A 22500-nucleotide genomic window follows, 5' to 3' on the forward strand; every position below is an offset into this window, starting at 1 on the left:
ATGGTGCTCAAAATGTATTTAATACGTGGGCAAAAGGGAGTTTTATCAGAGTCACAATCTGGAACAAAGATTCTCTTTTAAGCTCGCTTGTTCTGGCTTAGCAACCATTAACCAATCAGGTTCAAGTAATCATGACCTCTTGATTACCAAATTAACGTACCCTTGTGATTAACAAAAAAAATGTACTCCGTCTCAGCCAATCAGCATTCAGTAATTTTCCCCCTTATATGATAAATCCCTGGGTGTTTGTCCCGGCGGCCAGGCCTGCAGGCCAGGTTTTCTCTCGTTCCCGGTTGGACCGAGTGTGGCCTTCTTGAACTCTTTGTCAGAAGGAAAATGGCGGCGGAATTGAGCGGTGGAAAGACTCTGGCTCGCGTTCGTTTGCGCTTATTGAAGGTAACATCCTAGTTTAGCTCTGTGAGGTGAAGTTAATTGTTCAGTATAAAAGAAGGACTGCGGACTACGGACCCGGACTGCGGACCTGGTATAAAACGCGGACGGAGTATAAAATGGTGACTGAAGGCTGCGGGCTAGACTCAAAACGCGGACTGAGTACAAAACACGGAGTAATTAAATGGGGACAGCTGATGACATGAATGGAGGTGCGTCGTGGGAACGGTGAATGTTTCGTTCCATAATTGTCATGTGCATATCTGTCAGGTCATACATTCTTCCAGCATGGCCGGTGTAATGTATTTGCCAGAGGGAAGACACGAAAGTAATTTATGGAATCCTTCGCGGGTCGCCAGCTTTATGTTTAGAAATCGAGAAATTTGAAGGACTTCATCGTGATATTTTTAGACAGGGGTCTGTTTTACTTATTCGTAAAGTAACTGTTTTGTTGCGATTGATTCAACTTTTTGTTCACCTCATTGTCGCACTGGTCCTTCTGTAAACAGCACTCGATCAAGACAACTGTTATAGTTCATGTCCTGACTTACACGTACACACTACCGACTTCATCTTTAGCCTCTTGCGCAGACTTTGGAAGTAAAGGCCGGGACACAGGCGACAAGTCGCTGCTACACGTCACGGGGTCAGGTCGCCGCAACAATTCGCGTTTGTGCAAATCATCGTCGCTGCCAGACGAATTTTGTCGCTGCGATCAGTTGCACGAATTCAAACCAGTTTGAATTCGTGCGACTGATCGCAGCGACAAAATCAGCGAAAGCAAGCGTTGTCGCACCGTGTGTACACTTCCGACAACAAGTCGCTGCGATAATATATAAATGAACCAATGAGAGAGCTTCATATGGTACTACTTCGCATTCCCCCTCATACGAGATCACTGCGTGTGCACCGAACAGGCGTCGCGTCGAAACGACTTGTTTTGCAAGTAGGACACTCGGAGCAAATTGTCTCAGAAACCTGTTGCTGCAACTTGTCGCCTGGTGTGTCTCGGCCTTAAATATTGCGTGACGTCAGCCAAAAACACTCTTCGTGCGTGTTGAATCCATCCGGCCATCCTGGCTCGAACTACGACAACAACAATTAGAGGACTTTAATATAAAAGATGGAAATATACGAAAAGTTGAAGTTTATTCCTAAAATGTTTCCGTCCTTCCCCACAACAATCTTTCCATTCCCTCTAGTGTTTGACTTGATTTGCGTTAATTGTTGATTTCAGTTTAGTGTCCCCAATTAGTGCTCCGCCGCAAGAACGACTTGACACTGTATCATAAATAAAGTTTCTTCCTTTTCCTTTTCTTCTTTACTCGTGGAGTAAAGTACAATTTGGAGATACTAAATACAAAATCTCTACTCTTTCTTTCTCTAGCCCTTTCGGTGTTGTGACTGAGCATTTTTGTGTACGTGACAATATTTTGACAAGGAATAAGAGGACTCAAGGCCTTTTTTTCAAAAATCTGTATCTGGGCTAATTCAATTCTAGTTTTGTTTCATACTCCGTTTCTTTTTTTTTTTATACTCAGACCGCTTTTTATATCTGGTCCTTGTTTTATACCCGGTCTGCAGTCTGCATTATATACTGACCAGTTAGCGTAATTTAATGTTCAAGCGAGCTTCTTTGGAATTTTTGTTCTTAATTCAACGGTTTCGAATCTTGTCATTAGGGAGCTTAAGCGCGCGCGTTTTTGAGGCGCGGACGACAACCGAAGTGAGCTGTTTTCCCTTTTAACTAGTCTTCACACAACCTTGTTTACATTGCTAAGTAATTTTGTTCTCCATTAGAGATGATTAGAATAAATAGCCGAGAAACACAACTGTCCTGCCACGCGAAATGTTATCTCAGTTCCGGTTGCTGTCCGCGTCTCAAAAACGCGCTTGCTTAAGCTTTCTAATCCCTAATATCCCGTACGTAGTATGACACCGTTGTCTTATGTGTCAAGTAACCCTGACAGCGTGATGCAGAGATAAAAAAGGCACTTGAAGAGATGATCTAGGTTTGACGTTTCATTTTATTGTTGTTACATACATGTACACGAAAAATATTGTGCAGAAGTCGCCGTGCCACACAACTGACGCCTTAAAATCATATTTTTGTCAGTGGCTGAGCTTGGGCGACCTCTGGTTGTTCAGCTTACACGTTTCGCTCAGGTGCTTTGATTGGAACTTCAATTCACTTTAGTCAGGAATGCTGCGCATCGAGCAGGAATATAAAAAGTCCCTTTTCAGTCTTAGATCAGAACTGGCGAAGACACTGGGCAATTGAAAACGTTGGGTCGTGAATGGTAACTTTGCATCTTCCATTTATTAGAGAGGAATCAAACCATGTCAATCTGATTAATATATTGTCATTTTGGTTACAATATGAACCTTAAGTTACGGCTCAGAAACTAATATGATCACAGAACGTCTTGTCTTATCTTAAGGCTCAACATGTCATACACTTTCTCTTCTGTTGAATTTGTCAAGGTAAATCCATAGCTACTACGTTATTCACCAATGTTTAATGGTCAGAGTACCTGAATCTGGCCCAATATTCCTGATCATCAGGTTTGCATTTAGTTGGCATCTTGTACTGGAAATTCTGTAGCGTCTTTTTTTTTAAACGCCTTCGTTCTTTTTAAAGGAGAGCTTCGAACCCCTGCGGGCTCTCCATTTCTTTGACATTCAACATCGTTGCTAATATTAGTTGGTTGATAGTAATGAACTGAGGGGTGATCCACATCCATTTTGCTCGTATGGTGCACCACTATCACGTGGCGTTTCCACAAGTAGTTTGGCTCTTCGTTGCATGCTTCTTCGAGGCCCGCATTTTCTTTTTTATCTTCCCTGTTTGTATTCATACTTTCATCCTGTGAATCACCTGAGGTTGCAATTGCACAATTGTAAACGTCTTCCTCACTTTGGGGTTGCCATTTTGCCTTTTTCGTGGGATGAGAACTCTGTGAACTCTCTGTTTCCTCCTTTCCCATTCGAACTTCTTGATCACTTCCGTGCTTCCTGGGAAGCTGGTATTCTCTTCCCTTCGAGAGTACAGCTGGCCGTTTGTATGGTATTTCATTTAACTGACATTGTTTATTGATACTGCCTTTTGGGATGAAAGCTTCTTCTTTGCCGGCGTGAATTTCACAGTTTTCATATGCATCTGAACCCTTGTTCGCTGTGTGTGCAGTGTGTCTAGCTCTTTCCCATTTATGGTTATTGAATTCATTATCGCCGCCCAACTCTAACCGTGAGAGATTTACGCCACGTTTTCTTACGTCATCATACCGTGGTTCGTCTTCGGAAGAACGGTCATTTACGTATATAGCGTTTTGGTTCTCTTTGATCCACTTTTCATAGTGAACGTTCATAGTGAACGTTTCAGTCACAGGGCACAAATAATCTGATTCGTTTGCCTCGCCAACTTGGCAGCTGTTTTCGTATGGTGGGCTATATGAAGGATTTACGAATTTCTCAATTTGTTCCTTGGGGCAATAAACATCTGACCTCTCTACATACTTATAGCGGTGTTGAGCATAGAACTCTTCGGAACACATTTTCTCTATGTTTCCTTCAGAAGGGTGACTGTCTTCACCTAATACATGAGGCACGTCAATCCCTTGAGAGACAGAAAGATCCGGCCACTCTTCTTCGTTGTGCGTTCTCAACCAAAGCTGCATAATCCAAGACTTCATTGGTTCCCTTTTAACCGAAAAAAAAAAAGGTTAACATGGTAAGCAGTTTATTCCCCTCAAGCTTACTGGACTCTGATCCCACGCGAGGCCACGAGCTCTTTTGCCCTGACCAAAGCGCGTTGTCGAAAAGAATCTTCACTTCATAGATCACAATTGAATTTCCAGCGTTCATACACAAGCAAAATAACTTACAGTTAGCTACCTTCTTAGCAAACTCACAGCCACTTCTGAAGAATACCAGTGATCATGTTTTCGAATAATATTATGCTTCATAAACGACTTAATCAAGGGCTCCCATTTACTTCAAACTATAAAGATCCCTTCAGCTCGATGAACCTGATTAAATGAATCTTGCCATTCGCCAATTTGATGTAAAGGGAAGGCGTGATAAGCATCTAGTATCTCGCCGTTGCAGTTTTCTAAATCGTCACTAGACATTTACTGAGCAAAAATCGAAGAACTACTGCTGCCAGGAATACAACATTTTTTAAAAGAGTAAATCAAAACGTGAGAAAAGCGGAGGATTCAGGACCGCAGTGTCCCTTGCCCCAAAGTTACTCCCCGTAATGTTCCATTATCCTGTAAACCGCGACTGTGGAAATGTGTGAAATTGGTCCCTGTCGAAGTGGCCTCTTACAATACGCAACTTCTTACTTTGAATAACTTATATTAGGGATGCAGGGCTGGCGTAGTGGTGAGAGCATTCGCCTTCCACCAATGTGCCCCGGGTTCGTCTCCACACTCGGTATCTTCAAGTGAAAATGAGGGGACAGAGAGGCAGGCTCAGGGCGTTGGCCGGGATATGTCATGTCCACGAAAGTTATTTTTAGACGAGCGGCAGTCTTTGTTCTAGCGGAAGTCTGTCTTCCGAGACGTCCGCATGCAGTCTTGCCTCGCTCTCAGGTTCTTAGTAAAAAGAGAAAATGGCGGCGCACGTGGAAGGCTGATGAATATTTATTTTCTTTCAAACATCATACCGAGGTTGGCCTGCATGCGGACGTCTCGGACAACAGACTTCCCCTCGAACAAAGACTTCCGCCCGTCTAAAAATAACTTTCGTGGACATGACATATCCCAAGGGCTGGACCGGGAGCCTCCCTCTCTGTCCCCTCATTTTCTCTTGGTATCTTATGTGCGTTGAGTTTGCTGTTTTATACAATGCTCCGGGAGGTTTTTCTCCGGGTATTCCGGTTTTCCTCTCTCCTCAAAAACCAACAGTTTATTTGATTTGCGTTATATTGTTGATTTCAGTTTACAGTGTCCCCAATTAGTGCTCCAGCGCTAGGACGATTACCCACTTAAATAAAGTTCCTTTCTTTTTTTTTTTTCCTTGTAATTAAGCAACAAGCGGTATTTTTTGTTGCATCTCTGTGGACGGCCTACTCAACATGCAACAACCCGGTGACCTTTGAGTAGTGGATCTACGTAGGAGAAATACCTGCTCGTGAGACAATCGAAAATGGCGAGGATTGGAGGTCTCTGCATTGAATCGAAAGCCCAACACTGATGCATGAGGATGTAGACCCAATCAGGACAGCATTCAGGTCGGCTGAGTGGACCGCTGTCTCGCTGATAAGGCAGAATCTGTAAGGAAGATGATGATCACAAACGGTTAGTTCATGTTGGTGGATCGACGAGTAAAAACGATGCCTGGATTGGTTACAATCTTGCAAACTAATAGTATTTGGGTGCGGCAGAAAAAAATCTAAAGACAGGATTTCGCCATAATAAATTTTACCTCGTCATTGTCAAGCGAGTGATAAGGAATCGCAAATTGTCGCTCTTCTTGACCATATTGGTAGGATGCATAGAGTTCCCAGGCTAGAATACCAAATGCCCACACATCACTGGCATGTGAATAATATCCGTCCATGTTAACCTCTGGTGCACTCCTGTTGAAAAAAGGCGTCTTCTGCGTTAATTTTGGTGTCAATAAGAAAAATATTCTCTAAGAGGTACAGTCGGCTTGTTGTGTATCGTCTGAATTTTGAACAACGCTAAGTAAAAATGAGAAATGGGTACCTTCATGAGAAAAAAGTGGTAATTCGATGTTTCAGGGAAGTCCCTTTGGAAGAGAGCGAAAACTTGTGCCCGGTGTCACTTTAAAGAATGGAGACAGTGTCTGAGATCATTCTTCTAATAGGTTATTCGTAAATACTTTTTCACCGCTTCCTAAATGCTCACTTTCCTTGCCGTTCCTATTTTTTCTTTTTCTAGGTAGCTCATATCTCACCATCTACTGGCATCAGGTGGCATGGCAACTTGTGCAACACAGGATGAACTAGTGACTTCATAAGCGCTCATAGAAAGGCCCTTGGAGCGTCCCAGTCGACCAACTTGAACCTGCAAAGGACAATTTTCAGTCATTATATCTTGATAAACCTGTACTGAACAAAATCTTTTGAGAACGAAGGAGCATCGTCTCCTTCAATTTCTCGCTGGCCTGACTCGGCGACGGACTAGAGCTGCTTGAGGCAAGTTAAATGCCCCAAAATAGGTAATCTTTTACTTTCATTTTGATGTTCCAGATACATGTATAGTTCTGTAAGTATCTTGACGAGGGAATGGCACGCATTTTGTAATCATTTTTTTCTTTTAATTTCTATTTTCTATTTTGTTGCGACTGAATTACTTTTTTCTCCCAACTATTATATTAATTTCAACACAAAGAGCATTACTTACAAATTAATTTACTTCACCTATACGACCGTACTTCGTTATAACAATAAGATACTTGAGCTTCTTACAAAACAGTATTTACACTACTTTCAATACGGTACTTACACTACGATAGATAAGGTGAGAGTAACTTTTCTTTTCCTGAAGAAATCGTTCTTACTGATTATTTCTTTTAGTTTCATATTTTACAGCAATTTTAGCTCGAAATCCATGAATGTTGAGAAGAATTTGGGAATTCCTGGAATTCTACAAAAAAGCTTTCCAAATATTATGAAATAGCTCAGCAATATAGGGCGAGTAGTTTCTGTGATGATTTCAACAAGCACATTCTGCGGGAAAGGCGGATTCTTTGATTTCAAATAATGCACCAGTAAATTTCAAAATCGTTGGAAAACCGCTTAGAATAAGAGCAGTGGAAGACCAGATGGTTCAGTGAGCTTCGCTTCGCAGAAAGTACATAGATCATTTGTTCTTAAGCCCATTTTATATAATTTGGTGTTTGTATGGAGAACTGAGTTAAGAACTTTGTATTGGAAAGCTTTAATTTACGATTCAAGAGTGAGGAAATGAGATGACTGGAAAATTTGTCTCAACTGATCACTAGTAAAATTAAAATCACTCTGTAATTTATAAGCGTTATTAGGAAGTTGCGCTTTTTTTCCTGATAAATAGAGCATATAATTCTTTAGACTTGTTTTTTTGTTATATCAAATATATTGTTATCAATCGCAAACGTTAGAGGACGTATTGATGGAAGCCAGTCTTCACCTCTGACAGACGTTGGAATAGACCTACAAAGACCTGCCCGTTCTAAAATATTTGTTTTATTTTTTTTGTGCGAGAGATGATTCATGAATCTGTAACATTTAAACTAAACAAAAGATCTCGGGTGCATATAATTCCAGCTTCATAATAGGTTTTGTAATGTACACGCTTATTGTCTATTCTAATCTCACAGTTATTCCGATATTTGTCCAATTCTTTTCTGTGGCGAAAGTCTGACGGAAATCTGAGCACCAAGAAAGGTGAGTTCATAATATGATTGAGAAGGAATTGTATAATCGTATATTTTGTAATTACAAGCTAAAAGAAAGAAACCTCCTAAGGGGCTCAATAGGTGCTGCATTAATTTCATTAAAAATTCGTCTTAACCAGGCAAGTTTTAACGATTTCTCCATGCATTTAAGATCAACCGTTCTCAAACCTCCTTCCTCATATTCGTTTATTGCTGACACTCTTTTCACTTTATCTGTGCCTTTCGACAAGAATTTAAACAATAAGTCATTCAATTCTTTGATCAGTTCTTTAGGTGTCGGTAGAACTGAACAAGCGAAGGGAAACTTTGGAATAAGAAAAAAATTGACTATCCTCACCTTTCTGTAAATCGATAGGCCTCTAGAGGACCAGATATTAATTAGGTTTTTTACTGAATAAAATTCTTTTCTTCAAGAAGTTTCTGGTTATCTGTAAAATATTCACCGAAAGCTTTTATTGGTTCATCAGGCCATTTAATATCAAAGGGTTTTGCTTTATGATTTCTCAATGAACTAATCTACATGCCTTCAGTTTTCGAGCAATTAATCTTGAGTCCCGAAATAGTTTCAAATATTTTGTAATCATTTTGTTTTATCAAACTTTGTCGTAAGAGTGGCCAACTTACCAGGTCTGGTGATACGACATTGACGTACTCAGCTCGAAGAGCCCCATGCACAATGTGTTTACTGTGAAGGTAGTGGCATGCAGAGGTCACTTGGGACAAAAACATCTCTATGTTTTCCTTTTTGCACTGTCTTTGAAGAACGTACTCTTTAAGATTGCCATAGGGACAGTTTGGACGTGAGACCTGACAAATAGATGATTGGTTGACTAACGGCCTACCATGGTTTTGGTTTGTGTTGCACTAATACTACTGTCTGGCAGTTTTGTGTCAGTCAATTTTTTAGGCTTAACGCTCTATGAATTACTGCTTGCTTACATCTGATAGCTTGTCAACATGAAGGCCTGTGCAAACACCTTACACTTTGGCTATGCTGGCTTTTGATGTCATCTTCAAATGGTTAGACTCTCTAGTCTTCTCGGATAATCACAATTAACCGTAGGCCCCGTTTCAATGTTCATACCCTGTGGGGCGTAAAAGAACCCACACATTATTTGCAAAGAGTAGGGCATGGAGTTCCCGGAGTTTTAATCTGTCCCCTTGGGTAAATCATGCCGGGTTTGGAGGGCAAATGCTCGGAGATGCTAACTACACCAAGCTGCTCTAAAATCCGAGGGTAAAGAAAGATATGGTGGCAATGACAGTGATGTTGAAAATGTCCCCACAGGATATCATCACCGATGTCGGTTACTTACTATCCAGCGAAATGAACTGAAGAAGTCGTATTTCCATATTGGTACAATGTTTGGATTATTTAGACAGCGAAGCTCGTTGGCATGCTGAATATCTTGTTGTGAAAGTCTCTCCCACGTCAATGTGGACCCCTAACGATGTTGAAGAGCAAACAATAATAAGACTATTTTCATGACGCTGGGAATTTTATTCAGCATGTACATCCGTGTTGCTCTATCGCTTAAGACAGGTTTCAGAAATCACCTTACGCTACATGCTACTGTATTTAGTTGAAATGCTCTTAGAAAAGGCATATGCTATTAGCTTTTATTTGGAAATACGCCAAAAACGCGTATGTCATTTCAATAGAGATGTGACTTTTACCCGTTCTTTCCTGTCGGTGGAGATATGTCCAGGTTTGACCCTAATTAGATGCACGCCGATTTCAATAAGCATCACGAAGTGTCCCCTTGCTCTTCTAGCCAACTTCAACATCATTTGTGTCTCAGAATACAGACAATTTATGTCTCAAAGTGTCCCCCAAATGCTGCTCTTTAAGTGAAGATTAACTGCTGCATTTACCCAAAGCTAAAAATAACGCTAACCTTTACCCTTACCTTATTGTTGAAAATAGGTAGCAAATGCTTAGACTTAAAGGGACACTTTGTGTTGGATGTCAAAATTAGGCGTGCATCTAATTAGGGTCAAACCTGGACATAAGTGGTCGGTCGTATCGGCATAAGAAGGAATAAAGATAAAATGACTCTTACCTGATTTTCTGTGCTAAAATAATCTGGCACTAGGTCATCATAAATATCTGAAGAAAAAGGAAAGGAGCTAATTAGTTTAACTATAATTCTTATTTCAGGATGGCACATTTTATTAGGATTTGACAGATTATAACAGGTATGGCACTAGAAGGAGTAAAACACGACTAACTGAGCGTAACTTAGGAGGGCTTTCGTATACAGCATTTTAATGGATTTACACAACATTTTGTAAAGGTTGCTAATGTTCATTATTGAAAGCCCTGACTTGATACTGTAGTAGTACATAAGGTCGTTTCTCTTTAAGGGATAGCGTGTGTGGCATCTGTGAAAACGCCCACTGGAGTCATTACTACGTTGTATTTGACAAGTTTGAAGCTTTGAGTGCGTTGCAAATTAATAGCTTTTCTCAACTCATCCAGGGATTGTACCACGTTTTTTACTATTCCACCTTCAACGTTAGAAATGTATTACCAGACTGGATGTCATCATCCCTCGTTGGATCTAGGTTAACATCCTTGAGAATATCTGTAAGTAAAGTTTAGCAGTATTACAAAAATCAACTAGGGGAGAATTATAAACTAAGACCGCGTTGGTAAACTTATCTGGGTACAAAGACGAGAAAACGTGTTTGAGCTATAAATGCCCATGTCGCAATCAGGATTCGTGAATCAGGAACAGAATTGTATGGTTTTCAGGGTATGTTTGAGGAGGAGAGATGGGGAAGCAGTCCTGACCAGTGGTTGCGGTGCTTGCCTTGACAAGACCCGTTCTGATCACGGTAGTCCCGGGTTCAACCATTTGGCTGCACTTGTAAATGTCGCCAACTTGTTTGCCCGTCGCTGTTCTGTTAAGTTCGAAAGGCCCCTATGGTCAGCGGTGAATTAAGTACGTATGCCTGACTTGTAGAAGGCGAGTTGAAAGCTCTGCATGACAAATTGGGAGGAGGTTAATTACAGGGTCTAGTTTATAAAGGATTAATTTTGTTTTGTTGGTGCATGAGTCAGCCTCCTTCTGAAGAAATCTCCACTTGAGTTGGTTCCCACTGGGGCTGATATTGCTTTTACATGCATTGCTTCTGCTGAAGGAATAGTGCTTGAAACTTCTTCAGTGAGAGTTGCCAATGGTTGATTCTAAATGTGATGGAAAATTGATCACCACAAAGAAAACATTTAAGGTTACATGCGGCTCCCAAGATACTTACCAGCAATTGTACTGTACAGTTCCTCGTCATCTGAAGCGATCTGTGTGTGGCAAAAGGTAATGATGGAGAACAGTGAATAATCATAGCCGGCCACGAATTGCATGCAGGAGCGACTCCACGAATTCTGTCATTACCCCTCCCGGCAAATGTGTGACGTTATTTTGAGAACCGCTTTTTAAGATGACACTAATGTCGGAATTTCCCAGCTGACAGGCGTACATAAATTCAAGACCTACGTCATTTTGTCAGTGTTTCCAAAAGCCCAGTGCGCCTTATTTACCAAATGATAGGTATCTGCATAGAAATATTACAACTGAATTACATGAGTTACTTACACGACTTCCACCAACTTTAATGTCAACCCCTAAGGGTGGTGGATCAGGTCGTGGCTTTCCGTTGTCTAAACAAAGGAAACAAAGAAGAAAATCCAAAGTAAATGGCCAATCGTGGATTGTATAATTGTTAATAACAGCGACTGCACGGCCCAACTGCCATCTTTGGCATGCGCACATATAACCAACTTTGAGGTAGCCATGGCCTTTTTAGGCCACAGCAGCAAACATGGCCGTCAAACTCTCTTTGGCCCGTTAAACGTGTTGAGGAGATTTTTTCATTGTTTTGAGTGTGCTCTATGCTTCTTTATCTTTATGTTTCCCTTAGGCAGAGATACTTAGGCACAGATACTTCAGAAAAGCAAAATATTAATCCTCAATTACCTGAATGCTGGATATTTTGGTCAAGCGCATTAGTGATGTCAATAAATCTGGGTCTGAGTTCGCATTTCCATTTGCAGCACTTCTTTATTAACTCATACTCCCTGTTTTCGAGGCAGCTCTCCTGGGGTACGATTTCTTTAAGGTCTATAATCTTGTAAAAAAAGAAGGCGAAAGTGCGTTAGCAGCTATTCCGTGCAATCAATCTATTACGTTTGTGACCCATTATTATCTTACTCTGGCCAAGCCTGTTGTGACGGCGGCTGAGTCTGTGAAAGGTGGCCATGTCAGTGCGCGACTATTTTGATGTGAAAGCTCTTTTTGTCTCTGTGTAATGGCAGTTCAAGAAGTCCTTTACAACCTTTTATTATATTAGATCGTTCTGAGAAGGCAGCTCATGTGTGTTGTCCATTCTCATGAATCAGTCCAGCCCCTGTAGTACGTCGTCTGTTACAAAGGTCGTCCGCGTTAACAGAACGTTTTGCGCCCACTGAAATTCAACTAGTCCATGTTCCCTACATTTCGAGCTCCACAAGTCCTTCAGTCCTTTTTAAAGGTCATTCTTCTTTTTGTATTCAAATTTCAAGTTCACTTGAGGAAAAACCAACAACCTTTAAGTAAAATAGCAAATTTGGTGCATGGTAGGGAAAAGAGTACGTTTAATTAATTAAAACGCTGTTTTCACGTCAAGGCGCTCGTGAACGCTTTATATATATTTGAGTTTTCAGCTAACATTTTATGCACTGATAGAATGCTGTATTGCTTGCTCCAGCGCCGTTTATATTTCGAGTAATTTGGAATCTTAAAAGTGCGAGGGGCGAGCTCGACTGTGTCATGTTCTTTAAAGGAAGAATCCTGTGCAATACTCCACCGGGCCAGAATGCAATAACATTGGAGTCCCTTGCTGACACTTAACAATCTATGCGTGGGCTCCAAAACCTATTACTGCTCGATAAACTAAGGCACAGGTAATTTGACAGTATCAAAGTTAAGAATGTATGTGGAGCATTTGTGAATGTACACAAACAAGCAGTATTATCAATATACGCGGCCAAATAGAAAATCGGCCTCTTCAAAACACACGCTCAGCGGGCCGCAAAAGACTGACAGCGGGCTGCTAATGCATTATCAGCCCTACAGTTGATTGGTTCTTGCTTCATCATCCGATGATGATTCTGTTACCAGCATAGACATTTTTAAGGTTAACTTTGTGATATGCCTATTATTTATAGACGATTTTGCGCATTTTTTTCAGTAATTTTAAATAAGTTCACTGGACTGAGTTGATTCTTTAATAGTTTGTTCAATCAACACTTACATGATGATTTGAAGTGACTTTGAATTCTTTATTCACTTAGCTTGTATTATTAAAACTTGCATTCTTGATATCATTTGGCCTTGTTTATTTATAACAATGATAATGATATGACTTTTTTCGGGAATATTGTTTATCTACGCCCTTGCAGTGTCATTTGCACGCGGGCGCAAATAAACAATATTCCCGAAAAAAGTCATGTTATTCCCTTATTCATGCCATAATGTCAGCAAGGTGTTCTTTGAATTTATATTCCAGATCCCAGTAGTTCAAAGACAGTTCACTTCGAAGTGGCCTCAAATTCCCTCTGGTAAGCACAAAATATGCATTTCACCTAACGTTAACTAAACAGCATTAAAGTGCTCTTTGAAAATGGACTGGGACTGCATTTCAAACGCAAACCTTTGACTTATTCATCGTGTTATGTCATTCTTCTTATTATTAATTAACTTGAACTCGATCCATTAAAAAAAAAGTGTTCAAATACTTACTTGGTGAGAAACCTCTTCGTCCTCCAAAAGGTGCCGGTATGGAGTGCAGCCATAGGTAAGCACTTCATACATTACAACCCCGAAGGCCCAAACGTCGGAAGCAGTAGAGAAGCGATGATTAGTCAAGCACTCTGGTGCTAGCCATCTCACTGGAAGGTCCTCATCTGTGGGCTTTCCAATATACTGGGGAATCTCAAGTGAACTATAACCCTCATATAACGAGTCTGGTGGAAGAGAGAAAAAAATGCATCATCAACTCACAGTGGAAATTTTTTTAGTATGTTGAAATACAACTCTCTATTTGACCTCATTACATTTTTTTCTTCATACATCATTGTGTTACAGCAAGAATTCCAAACTAGCAGCACTTTCTGAACTGATAAAATGAATGAGCCCAGCAAATTGACCTGAAACAAATGAGCTCCCCAAATTAACCAGCTCATATCTGTGTGGCTTCGTAGCTCAGTTCGTAGAGCATTGCGCTGGTATTGCAAAGGTCATGGTTCAAACCCCGTTGGAGCCACATGAATTTTTAAGGTGTCTATAAGATATAATTGTTTAAATTGTCCAGATGAGTGCGAGGATCGCTTCTCTCTTTCGTCTATTAGCACTTCCACTAATTGTGGACTGTCTCACTCCTCTGATTCAATGGGCGAGACGTGAGTTTTTGAGTGGAGGTAGAAATTGGTAAACAGGAAGTGTTATTCTTCCATTATCAATTGGATCAAAGGAGTGGTTAAATTAAATTAACATATATTTTAAAGCAGTACCTTGGTCGCCTTGTTCAAAGGTGAGGGGACGCAAGGAGTGCAATCCACTTAATTTGCACTCAAAGTTGTCTCCCACAAGAACGTTTTCCGCGTTGACGCAACGGTGCACCAGTCCCAGGGCTTCTATGTGCGAGAGGGCACGGCAAATGCCATTTAGCAACTTGAGAAGGTCAACCGGTTGAACATTCGTTTCCATATCACGGCGGACTCGAAGAAACTGCCGGAGGTTTCCCCATTTTTCAAACGCAGTGATGATATGGAAAGGCAGATTTATAGTGTCGAAACCAAGGAGGACAGGAAAGTTCGGATGCTGGGATTCACTTAGTCTTCGCATGTTGTGAGCTTCGTTAATCAGTCGCTTTCGTGCCTCGAAATCTGGATTGTTTGCCAGGAGATGATTTTTCTTGACGTTCAACACTTTGACGGCCACCTGGCGTTACAATATCACATACAATATGGTATCATGCATCTATTAATGCGAAATTCAGATTTGCAAATGCATTATGTCAATTTAAAGGTAAACCGCATGACCCTTTTCTAAAGGAGGGAGCAGTGAACTCAGCGTCTCCAAGTATACGTTGCATCTGCACTGCAAAACGTTTGGTAGGGTAGGAGGGGCTGATGGCTGCGCCTTATGCAAGTGGAAAGAAAAACAAAGGATTCTTGATACTTACAAGAGGCACAATACCTGTCCCCCCACCCCCGCCTAGGCTCAATCATTCCCCTCGTCCTAGGACATGAGACTTTGGAAAGAGGAAATATACTGAATGAACGCAGATAGAACAGATAATAAAACCTAACATAGATCAGTCATTAAGTTCTCCAGACCGTAAATGTGATGCCCTTCGAATTTATGTGACGAAAAGAAGCGATACACTAGCCACTGTAGAGTAGTAGCAGAACTCTACAGTTTCCTTCTCAGTGTGGAATGCCATAGCAATTTAGCCCCACTAGATTTACCTTTTTGCAGTGAAACATTCCCGTGCTGATAAAGCACTGGGCGCTATGGCTTATGATCGTGTTGTTTATCTCCAGAGTTTGCGTTTTGTAAATCGAAGACAGGTGTTCGATATGTCGCTCTACTGGAAGTGCTTCCGCCTCTTGCTGGTTCTGGGAGAAGAAATGGATCATCATCTTCCTTATCTCTGGGTCAGAGCTAAAGAGAAGCTCTGGAGCTCTTTTCTGTAATACTACTCTGCATTCAGGCCTCCCCTGTACCTTTTCATCTCTAAGAAGGTAAACTAAACTACCAGCTGCCTCCTGCCTTATCGCTGTTGACAAAAGAAAACCAGTTCTAGTTAGCTCACTGAAAACGCGTTCTCGGTATTGATTAAAACTCCCAGCTTTTGCCTTGAGAAGACTTTGAGCAGAACTTCGTAATATTTTCAATTAAGTTTCCATTAATTGAGTGAAATTTTTTTTTTAACGTTAACAAAGCGTCTTATGGTTCTTTCTTTTACTGGACGTTCATTTGTCATAGTCAATTTGGAACATCACAACTTTAAACTGGAATTTCGATACACAACCACTGTTTGAGAATTTGTTTGCTAACCGGAGGGAAAACAAATACTCGTATTCTGTACCAATACATGGCATTGCAAGTTTTACAGTATCACCTTTCGTGATATTGTTCTTTGCGATCTCGACGAGGAGTAATGATGCGGCCAAGCAAAACCGCCAATCTTTTCCACCACCTCCCTTAAGACAGGCTTCCACAATCAATCTAATCAGTATCATTGCTCGTCTTTCAGTGTCCATTTTTGGATTAGGACGTTCACTGTGGACCTATGACGAGAGAAGAAATTACTTCATGCCTTTTAAATAAAACAACTGTTTACTGTAAAGCAGTTTGTGTTACAAGAATGAAGGAGGTAGTTCCTAAAGAAACTGTGGTGCTGCGTCGGTGGGGAAGTAGTATACAAAAATTTGGTTTTATCAACGGAGTTGATTATGTAAATTGGCCACCGTACAGAGATTCTAAAAGCTGACGTTTCGAGCGTTAGCCCTTCGTCAGAGCGAATCGAGGAATTAAGGGTTACGTGCAGTTTTTATAGTAGAGTAGGAGGTACGCTATTGGTGGTAACATGGCAACGTGAAAAATAGGAATATATTAGTTAAATGAAAAGCGTTCGTTAATACCGTGAGGATTAATGGTGCCGATTTCATCTTCCAACTCCGCACCCTTAATCCTCACGGTATTAACGAACGCTTTTCATTTAACTAATATATTCTTATTTTTCACGTTGCCATGTTACCACCAATAGCGTAGCTCCTACTCTTCTATAAAAACTACACGTAACCCATAATTCCTCGATTCGCTCTAACGAAGGGCTAACACTCGAAACGTCAGCTTTTAGAATCTCTGTACGGTGGCCAATTTACATTATCAACTCCGTTGATAAAACCAAAAGTTTGTGTTACAACTGTACTTATAGAAAATGGAGATCACTTTATGACCGCTCACATATAAAGAGTCGTTGTTGCTTTCTTGAGTTTTGTTGTCTGTAAACATATCGTCTATTTTGGCGCAGACTAGCCTGCGAAAAGGCTCTTACGAAATGTTTGGCTTGACGGACGACGTTGGGTTAAAAGGAAATGGGCCGATCGGGGATCATCGGTCACCCCATCCTTCAGCTTTAGGCGGTGCACCGTCAAATGAGCAATTTTGGAGGTTATTCTAATATTTCGCCACGTTATAAAACGGTGTTTTGGATTTCTGAATAAAGAAAAATATTTGCTTAAAGAATCCGTTTGCATTCTTTCGGAAAGCCGTAGTCTGGTTCTCGGAGTCCGTACCCGAAAACTCTAATATAAAGAATCTTATGCCAGTGTGTAGCCCTTGACAAAAGAGTCCTTGGGGGTCACGTTGCGCTGTTAGTTTAGTTTTTCAAATCAATCAGGGACAGCTTATGTGTCTGCTTTTTTGTTGTACGACAATTTCTTCGTATAAAGAGGCAAACTAGCTTCCCATACGGGCCAAAAGGCATTGTATGACAGGAGAACTCGGACAATGATTATCAATTTATAAGTCTACGAACCTTTCCATGCAGGTGGTACAAAATGCTGTGCAGCTCAGCCCAAGATAGATTTTTCTTCTTTTTTCTCAGTGTTTCAAGAAGAGTTAAATCCTTGCTCTCCTTTCTCGGATTTACACAGAACTCTTGGCATTCCTCCAGGAAACTCTCCATTCTTCCACCTGTTGGCAAACTGTCGCTAGGCTTTAACAGACAGGAATGTGATAATAGCATGATAGTAAACTCCATCGAATAACGAAGCGTATCCTTCTTTTTGTATTTTAGTTGCTTTTGATGTCTTTGTAGTTCTTCCACAATCCTTTTCAGATCGTTTTCCAGCTCTGTCACCAGCAGCTCATCTTGCAGAACGTCAGGCTTTAAGAGCAACGATAAGATACGACTGTAGACAAGGAGTTTAAGTGTTCTTTCACATTGTCCATGTCTCCTAAATATCCCTTTGTCCGAAAAAATGGACGATCTCATGATTCCTTCCAGTTCTAGTAGACTCCCATGCCCTCTTTCAAAATTATCTTTGCAGATGAGATGAAGAAGCAGTTGTAAGGAATGTTTCACGACTTGACCACCGCTGACACTGTGGCTTAGTTTTGCCAGCTGCTTGTAAACACCTTTGTTTGAATCGGAGCATTTACCCCATGATTCTTCTAGATGTGGAAGAATTTCACGCAAAATAAATTGTTCACGACGTTCTTTGCACAAGCTGCCAGCCGTGTCCATCTTCTGGATGAATTTTTCTGGGTTTTGAAAGAATGATTCAATGGTCCGCTGACAACCATCCCATCCTAAAATTGTTGTTTAGAATAATATAATTTATTTGAAAACGAAAAAAATGCCACAGAGTGTTGCCTTAAAGAAGAATGATCTAATGATAGAGGCCATTCGTCATTAAAATTGGCTCGATCTCTTTGAGAGAAGAATTTAATGACTAGCGCCCAACATTTCGTCGTCGACAGTGATATTCACACTGTAACAAAAAAAAAAAAGAACTAGAAGTCTCTTATCATGGTACCTTTCTGTGAAATAATTCCTTTGCTTGGTTTCGGGTCCCATTCAAAACTTTGTTCTTCCCTCTGAAGTGGGGAGTATCTGTACATGCAGTAGGATCCTGGCTGAAGATTGCCGACTTGCCAAGGAGTACTAATATCTTGTGGTGACAATTCTTCATCTTGTCTGTCCTCTCCGGACTGAGAAATCTCAGAAGGAGTGAGTGAATTTGTTCTTTTGGCTATAGGGAGAACGAAGAAATATAGTTGTCATTGAGTTTTTCGTAGGGAAGTATTTTGAACCTTGCGATCATGGATTTCTATCTGGAATTTACTACACAGATATTCATAAAGTTTTCATCCTTGCGGATGCAGTTCTATCTTTGGAACTCAAAGGACTCCAAGAAAATTCATGGAATTTGATAGAACTCAACGAGATTCCTTAGAACTGGAAGTCCATGAAAGTTCATTAAACTCCATAGAAAAATTAGTATTAGTATAAACCACACAAGTCTCCACTCTTCGCGCATGCTGATTGGCTAACTCGGAGGTGATTATCCAAGTATTATTCTAATCACCTTCATTTCGTTTTTACTTATATAAATGCACTGTTGTGGTGTTCTCGTTCCTTGACTGCACCGCCAAAAAATTATTAGGGGCCCTTAGTGAGTTTATGGCTGCAACAGAAAAAACTCAGTTTGATGAACGCTTATTGTCATTTTACGCCAAAGTGCGTCTTTTCCAATCACACAGCGACGCGTGGTATTGTCATCCATTTTGTTTACTAATAAATGGTTGGTCTCCATCTTGCCCTGCTACTTCCCTTTGAAAAGTTCACTTACATACCTGAAGTGGTCGTGCACTCCGACGAAATTATGGAAGCCAATGAGTCAATTAAACCATAAAATCAAAGGAGTCGAGATTTTTATGACTGTGCCTGTCAAGGCAGGCAGTTTAAGAAACATTGATGGCAATGTCAACGGCAATGCCACAAAACATGAATACTATTGGTTAAATGAGAAAAAAAGTGTGCTGCTGCACGCTTGGCACGCAGTTTATTTAGGGCAATCGATCACCAAATTTGATGACGACAACGTGGGAGTAAACATGTGATCCTTTGCTTCTCTATTTTTATTCTGAAACCGCTGGTACCGAATTTATTTTTTTAGGGTACTTCTCCCACATTGTACGACGCGAATGATATGGCATATATATTCACGAAAGACTTACGGTAGTCCAAAGCGATATTTGAGGTGACGTTTTCGTCGTCGACGCTGTCCTAGATTTTAAAGTCCCTATTTTTGGATCTCCGGTTTGTTTCAGAAAACAATGGACCATTACCCCAAGCAAAATACAGTTAAATCTTATTCCATTCCAAAAAGGAAAAAGCACAAATAACGTTGGTAAACATGGTGATGTTTCGTATGTTAACAACGTACATCGTCGCAAGTAACTGTTGCCAGTTTTGAAACTTTTTGTAGAAAAATTCCGAGGGATTCGTGGACGAGATAGAGAAAAATGTTCTGACATATGAATGTTGTAACATCTAAAATTCCGTGGAGGCCATAGAAATGCGCTGCCTTATCAATGTTTATCAGGAGCTATTCGAGTCATGGCTGGATGCTTAGAGGAAATACACGACCCAATGAAATTTCAGGCTGTAAATATTAAGCCGTGAATTGCCTTTTGTTTTTCTATTTTCCTTGAAATTTGAAATGGCCTTTTATTTCTTCGTTTTTAACCTTTGAAATTTTCCACGATTCCGCAATTCCCTTGGGGGCAGATTTATCATGGTACGTAGTAGTTCTCGGAATAGGGAAAACAAATTGTTGCAGTAAAGACGTTTTTTTTCCTGAAACGTAAAATGTCAATTTTATTGTCAGGGTAATGTAAAAAAGATCATTTTATTGTAGTGATGTGTGGTCAATACTTTCCTCCTTTACTTTTCACCCTCTTAATGGTTGCATACCATCTGGCATTCAAGATTTGCCCACGAAGAAAAGCTCTCGTTTCCGTCTTCACAGTAAAGTTCAGATAAAGGGCTAGATTCTGGGATCGAACGTCTGTCCATTAGTTTTGTTAGTCTCGTTCTTCCAAAATTATGCACTGCCCGGTGGAACGAATCTCTGAACTGTAACTATTTAAAACACAGATTTTGTTATTCCTATGTTAATTCTACATTTGCTTTGAACTCTAGACTCTTTCTGGACGGTTTCAAAACTTCATTCCTTAGGGAAAGTGAACAACCAAGAAATACAGGCGCAGTCATACCGAACAATATTTCTTGCTATTTTACGCCTAATAGGTCTTACATGGCATGTCAAGTTGCTCGATTAGTGTCACAATATGCAACAGTTCTTGCAACTGGTTTCGCTATCATGATGAGTTCACAGGAATATTTCCATACCGAGTCTTCAATCATACATTTTCATTGCCTGATTACGAAAGGAGAGATGTTTTACTACCTAATGACTGAAATACTCGTAGCCTTGTCGAGAGTGGTTAATGTCTCCTCAGAGAATGTTCCACCAAGCGATTTTTCATTGTTCACGTTGTGTCGCAAGGAATTAAGAGACAGGTTGCGCTAGAAATTGTCTTGTGTAACATTAGTCCAGTCCTGTCTGTCACGCAACGCTGCGCTCACGGGAGTGAGCATAGCGTTGGGTGACAGGGAGAGGTAGGACTGGACTGGACGTGTAACATGGGCTCCATTTTTGTCGTGCATTTGCCTAATCTCTGACGATCACGGATGTGATCTTCAGTTTTGTGAATAATTACAAAGCAATTATTTGTCAGTACATTCAAGGTCAAACCACAATTGTTTCTCATCAAACCCAGGTCTTCAAGGATGTTTTATGGATCACCAAAGCCTCGGGTATTTTCCCACGCGATTGAAAATACCTAAATAACCATGATTGATATCGTAAGGCTATTAAATAATTGGAATTGGGGGGTGGGGGAGGGGGGAGGGGCGTGGAGTTTTCATTAAGCATTTAGGCAAAGAAGACATGCTGGTGTGCGAAGCTTAGGGAATAACGTCGAATGAATCCACGTTGCTGTCTTTTTGTGCGTTAAACTTTTAGTGGATCAAAAAGTAAGACAAAGAAACTCCATGAAAGGTAATTTCGTTCCCCATAAGCTCACGAAAATCGACGGTTTTTCATGCATGGACTAAAAGCTACAAAATCACGCCATACTGGGGTTATGGCTTTTGCCGCCGTCTCGCTCGATTTTGCAGTTTCGATATCTCCGCGATGTTTCATATTTCAACACGTGTGCAGGAATGCTTGTCGCTATCTTTCCCTTTAATGACCACTTGCACAAACTTAAATATTGGGACCCGTAGAACGTGAATTTAATCGCTGATTGAATGCCTTTCTCTCTGGTGGAATTAACTTTCCAGTCTGTGGTTCATGCTGATAATTTTATCCCTTATCTCGGACAGACCTTGAAACGTATACTCCACTTCAAATGTTAATTTTGCTGAAGTTTTCGAAGGTGAGCAGTAGTGTGTGTACACTATTGCTGATATATGTGTTGATATTTCCTTATTACTGGGTTGCCAGTATGACAATCGCAGTCGGAAAGTGGGTGGGATTTGTTTGTTTTATTTGTTATTTTTTAATTTTCTGTGTCGGTAAAAGTCTTGCCTGTCACTCCTCTCGTAAGTGGTGTCTTTGTGCATAGAACCTTCTTCGCGTATTTTCTTAGGATCGAGAGGATAGTGGAAATGCGTAGATTTCTCTGGTGGACACAGAAGAATCATTAACTTAGCCTGCAATGGCGTCGAAAGTCATGTAACGCGAATGGCGTTTTAGTGGATCCTTAAAGTGGTACTATGACGAAAATTTTAGATTTTTTTCCGGTTTTTTTTTTAAACTGAACTACAATGTTTATGACCAAAAAATGATAAATTTGTAAATTTGGATCAGGATACACTGTTCTTGTGAAGAAATAGACCGTGTAATCTTGTCAAAAACCTGTCCGCCATTACTCAAATACCAGTGTTGCACAATCTAAATGGGTAATACCCATATAACCTAAATTTAGATCAGTGGGTGCAAGCCATCTCAGATGATCATCCGAGTCATCCAACCATGCATGCACCGTATTTAGGGCTAAGCACCCATTTCGA

General features: G+C 40.6%; 1 protein-coding gene across 2 annotated transcripts in view; it reads right to left on the reverse strand.

Annotated features, from left to right (window-relative positions):
* Nucleotides 1–2411: 2411 nt before the first annotated feature.
* Nucleotides 2412–22500, reverse strand: part of LOC137972410 (uncharacterized) — a 51837-nt gene continuing 31748 nt past the window's right edge. Inside the window, exons 2-18 of one of the 2 annotated variants that reach the window (XM_068819119.1) lie at nt 18392–18607; nt 17389–18164; nt 15967–16135; nt 15311–15621; nt 14351–14780; nt 13581–13804; nt 11778–11928; nt 11397–11461; nt 11062–11101; nt 10332–10385; nt 9861–9907; nt 9114–9242; nt 8422–8604; nt 6316–6425; nt 5821–5974; nt 5521–5666; nt 2412–4089 (exon numbers count right to left, since the gene is read on the reverse strand). In XM_068819119.1, coding sequence (XP_068675220.1) covers nt 2964–4089; nt 5521–5666; nt 5821–5974; nt 6316–6425; nt 8422–8604; nt 9114–9242; nt 9861–9907; nt 10332–10385; nt 11062–11101; nt 11397–11461; nt 11778–11928; nt 13581–13804; nt 14351–14780; nt 15311–15621; nt 15967–16135; nt 17389–18164; nt 18392–18607 — 4331 coding nt within the window. In that variant the 3' untranslated portion in view covers nt 2412–2963. The remainder of the gene's footprint in view (nt 4090–5520; nt 5667–5820; nt 5975–6315; nt 6426–8421; nt 8605–9113; nt 9243–9860; nt 9908–10331; nt 10386–11061; nt 11102–11396; nt 11462–11777; nt 11929–13580; nt 13805–14350; nt 14781–15310; nt 15622–15966; nt 16136–17388; nt 18165–18391; nt 18608–22500) is intronic. The other variant, XM_068819118.1, reaches the window with a different exon arrangement.

Source organism: Montipora foliosa, chromosome 10 (assembly GCF_036669935.1).
Source record: "Montipora foliosa isolate CH-2021 chromosome 10, ASM3666993v2, whole genome shotgun sequence".
Classification (NCBI taxonomy): domain Eukaryota; kingdom Metazoa; phylum Cnidaria; class Anthozoa; order Scleractinia; family Acroporidae; genus Montipora; species Montipora foliosa.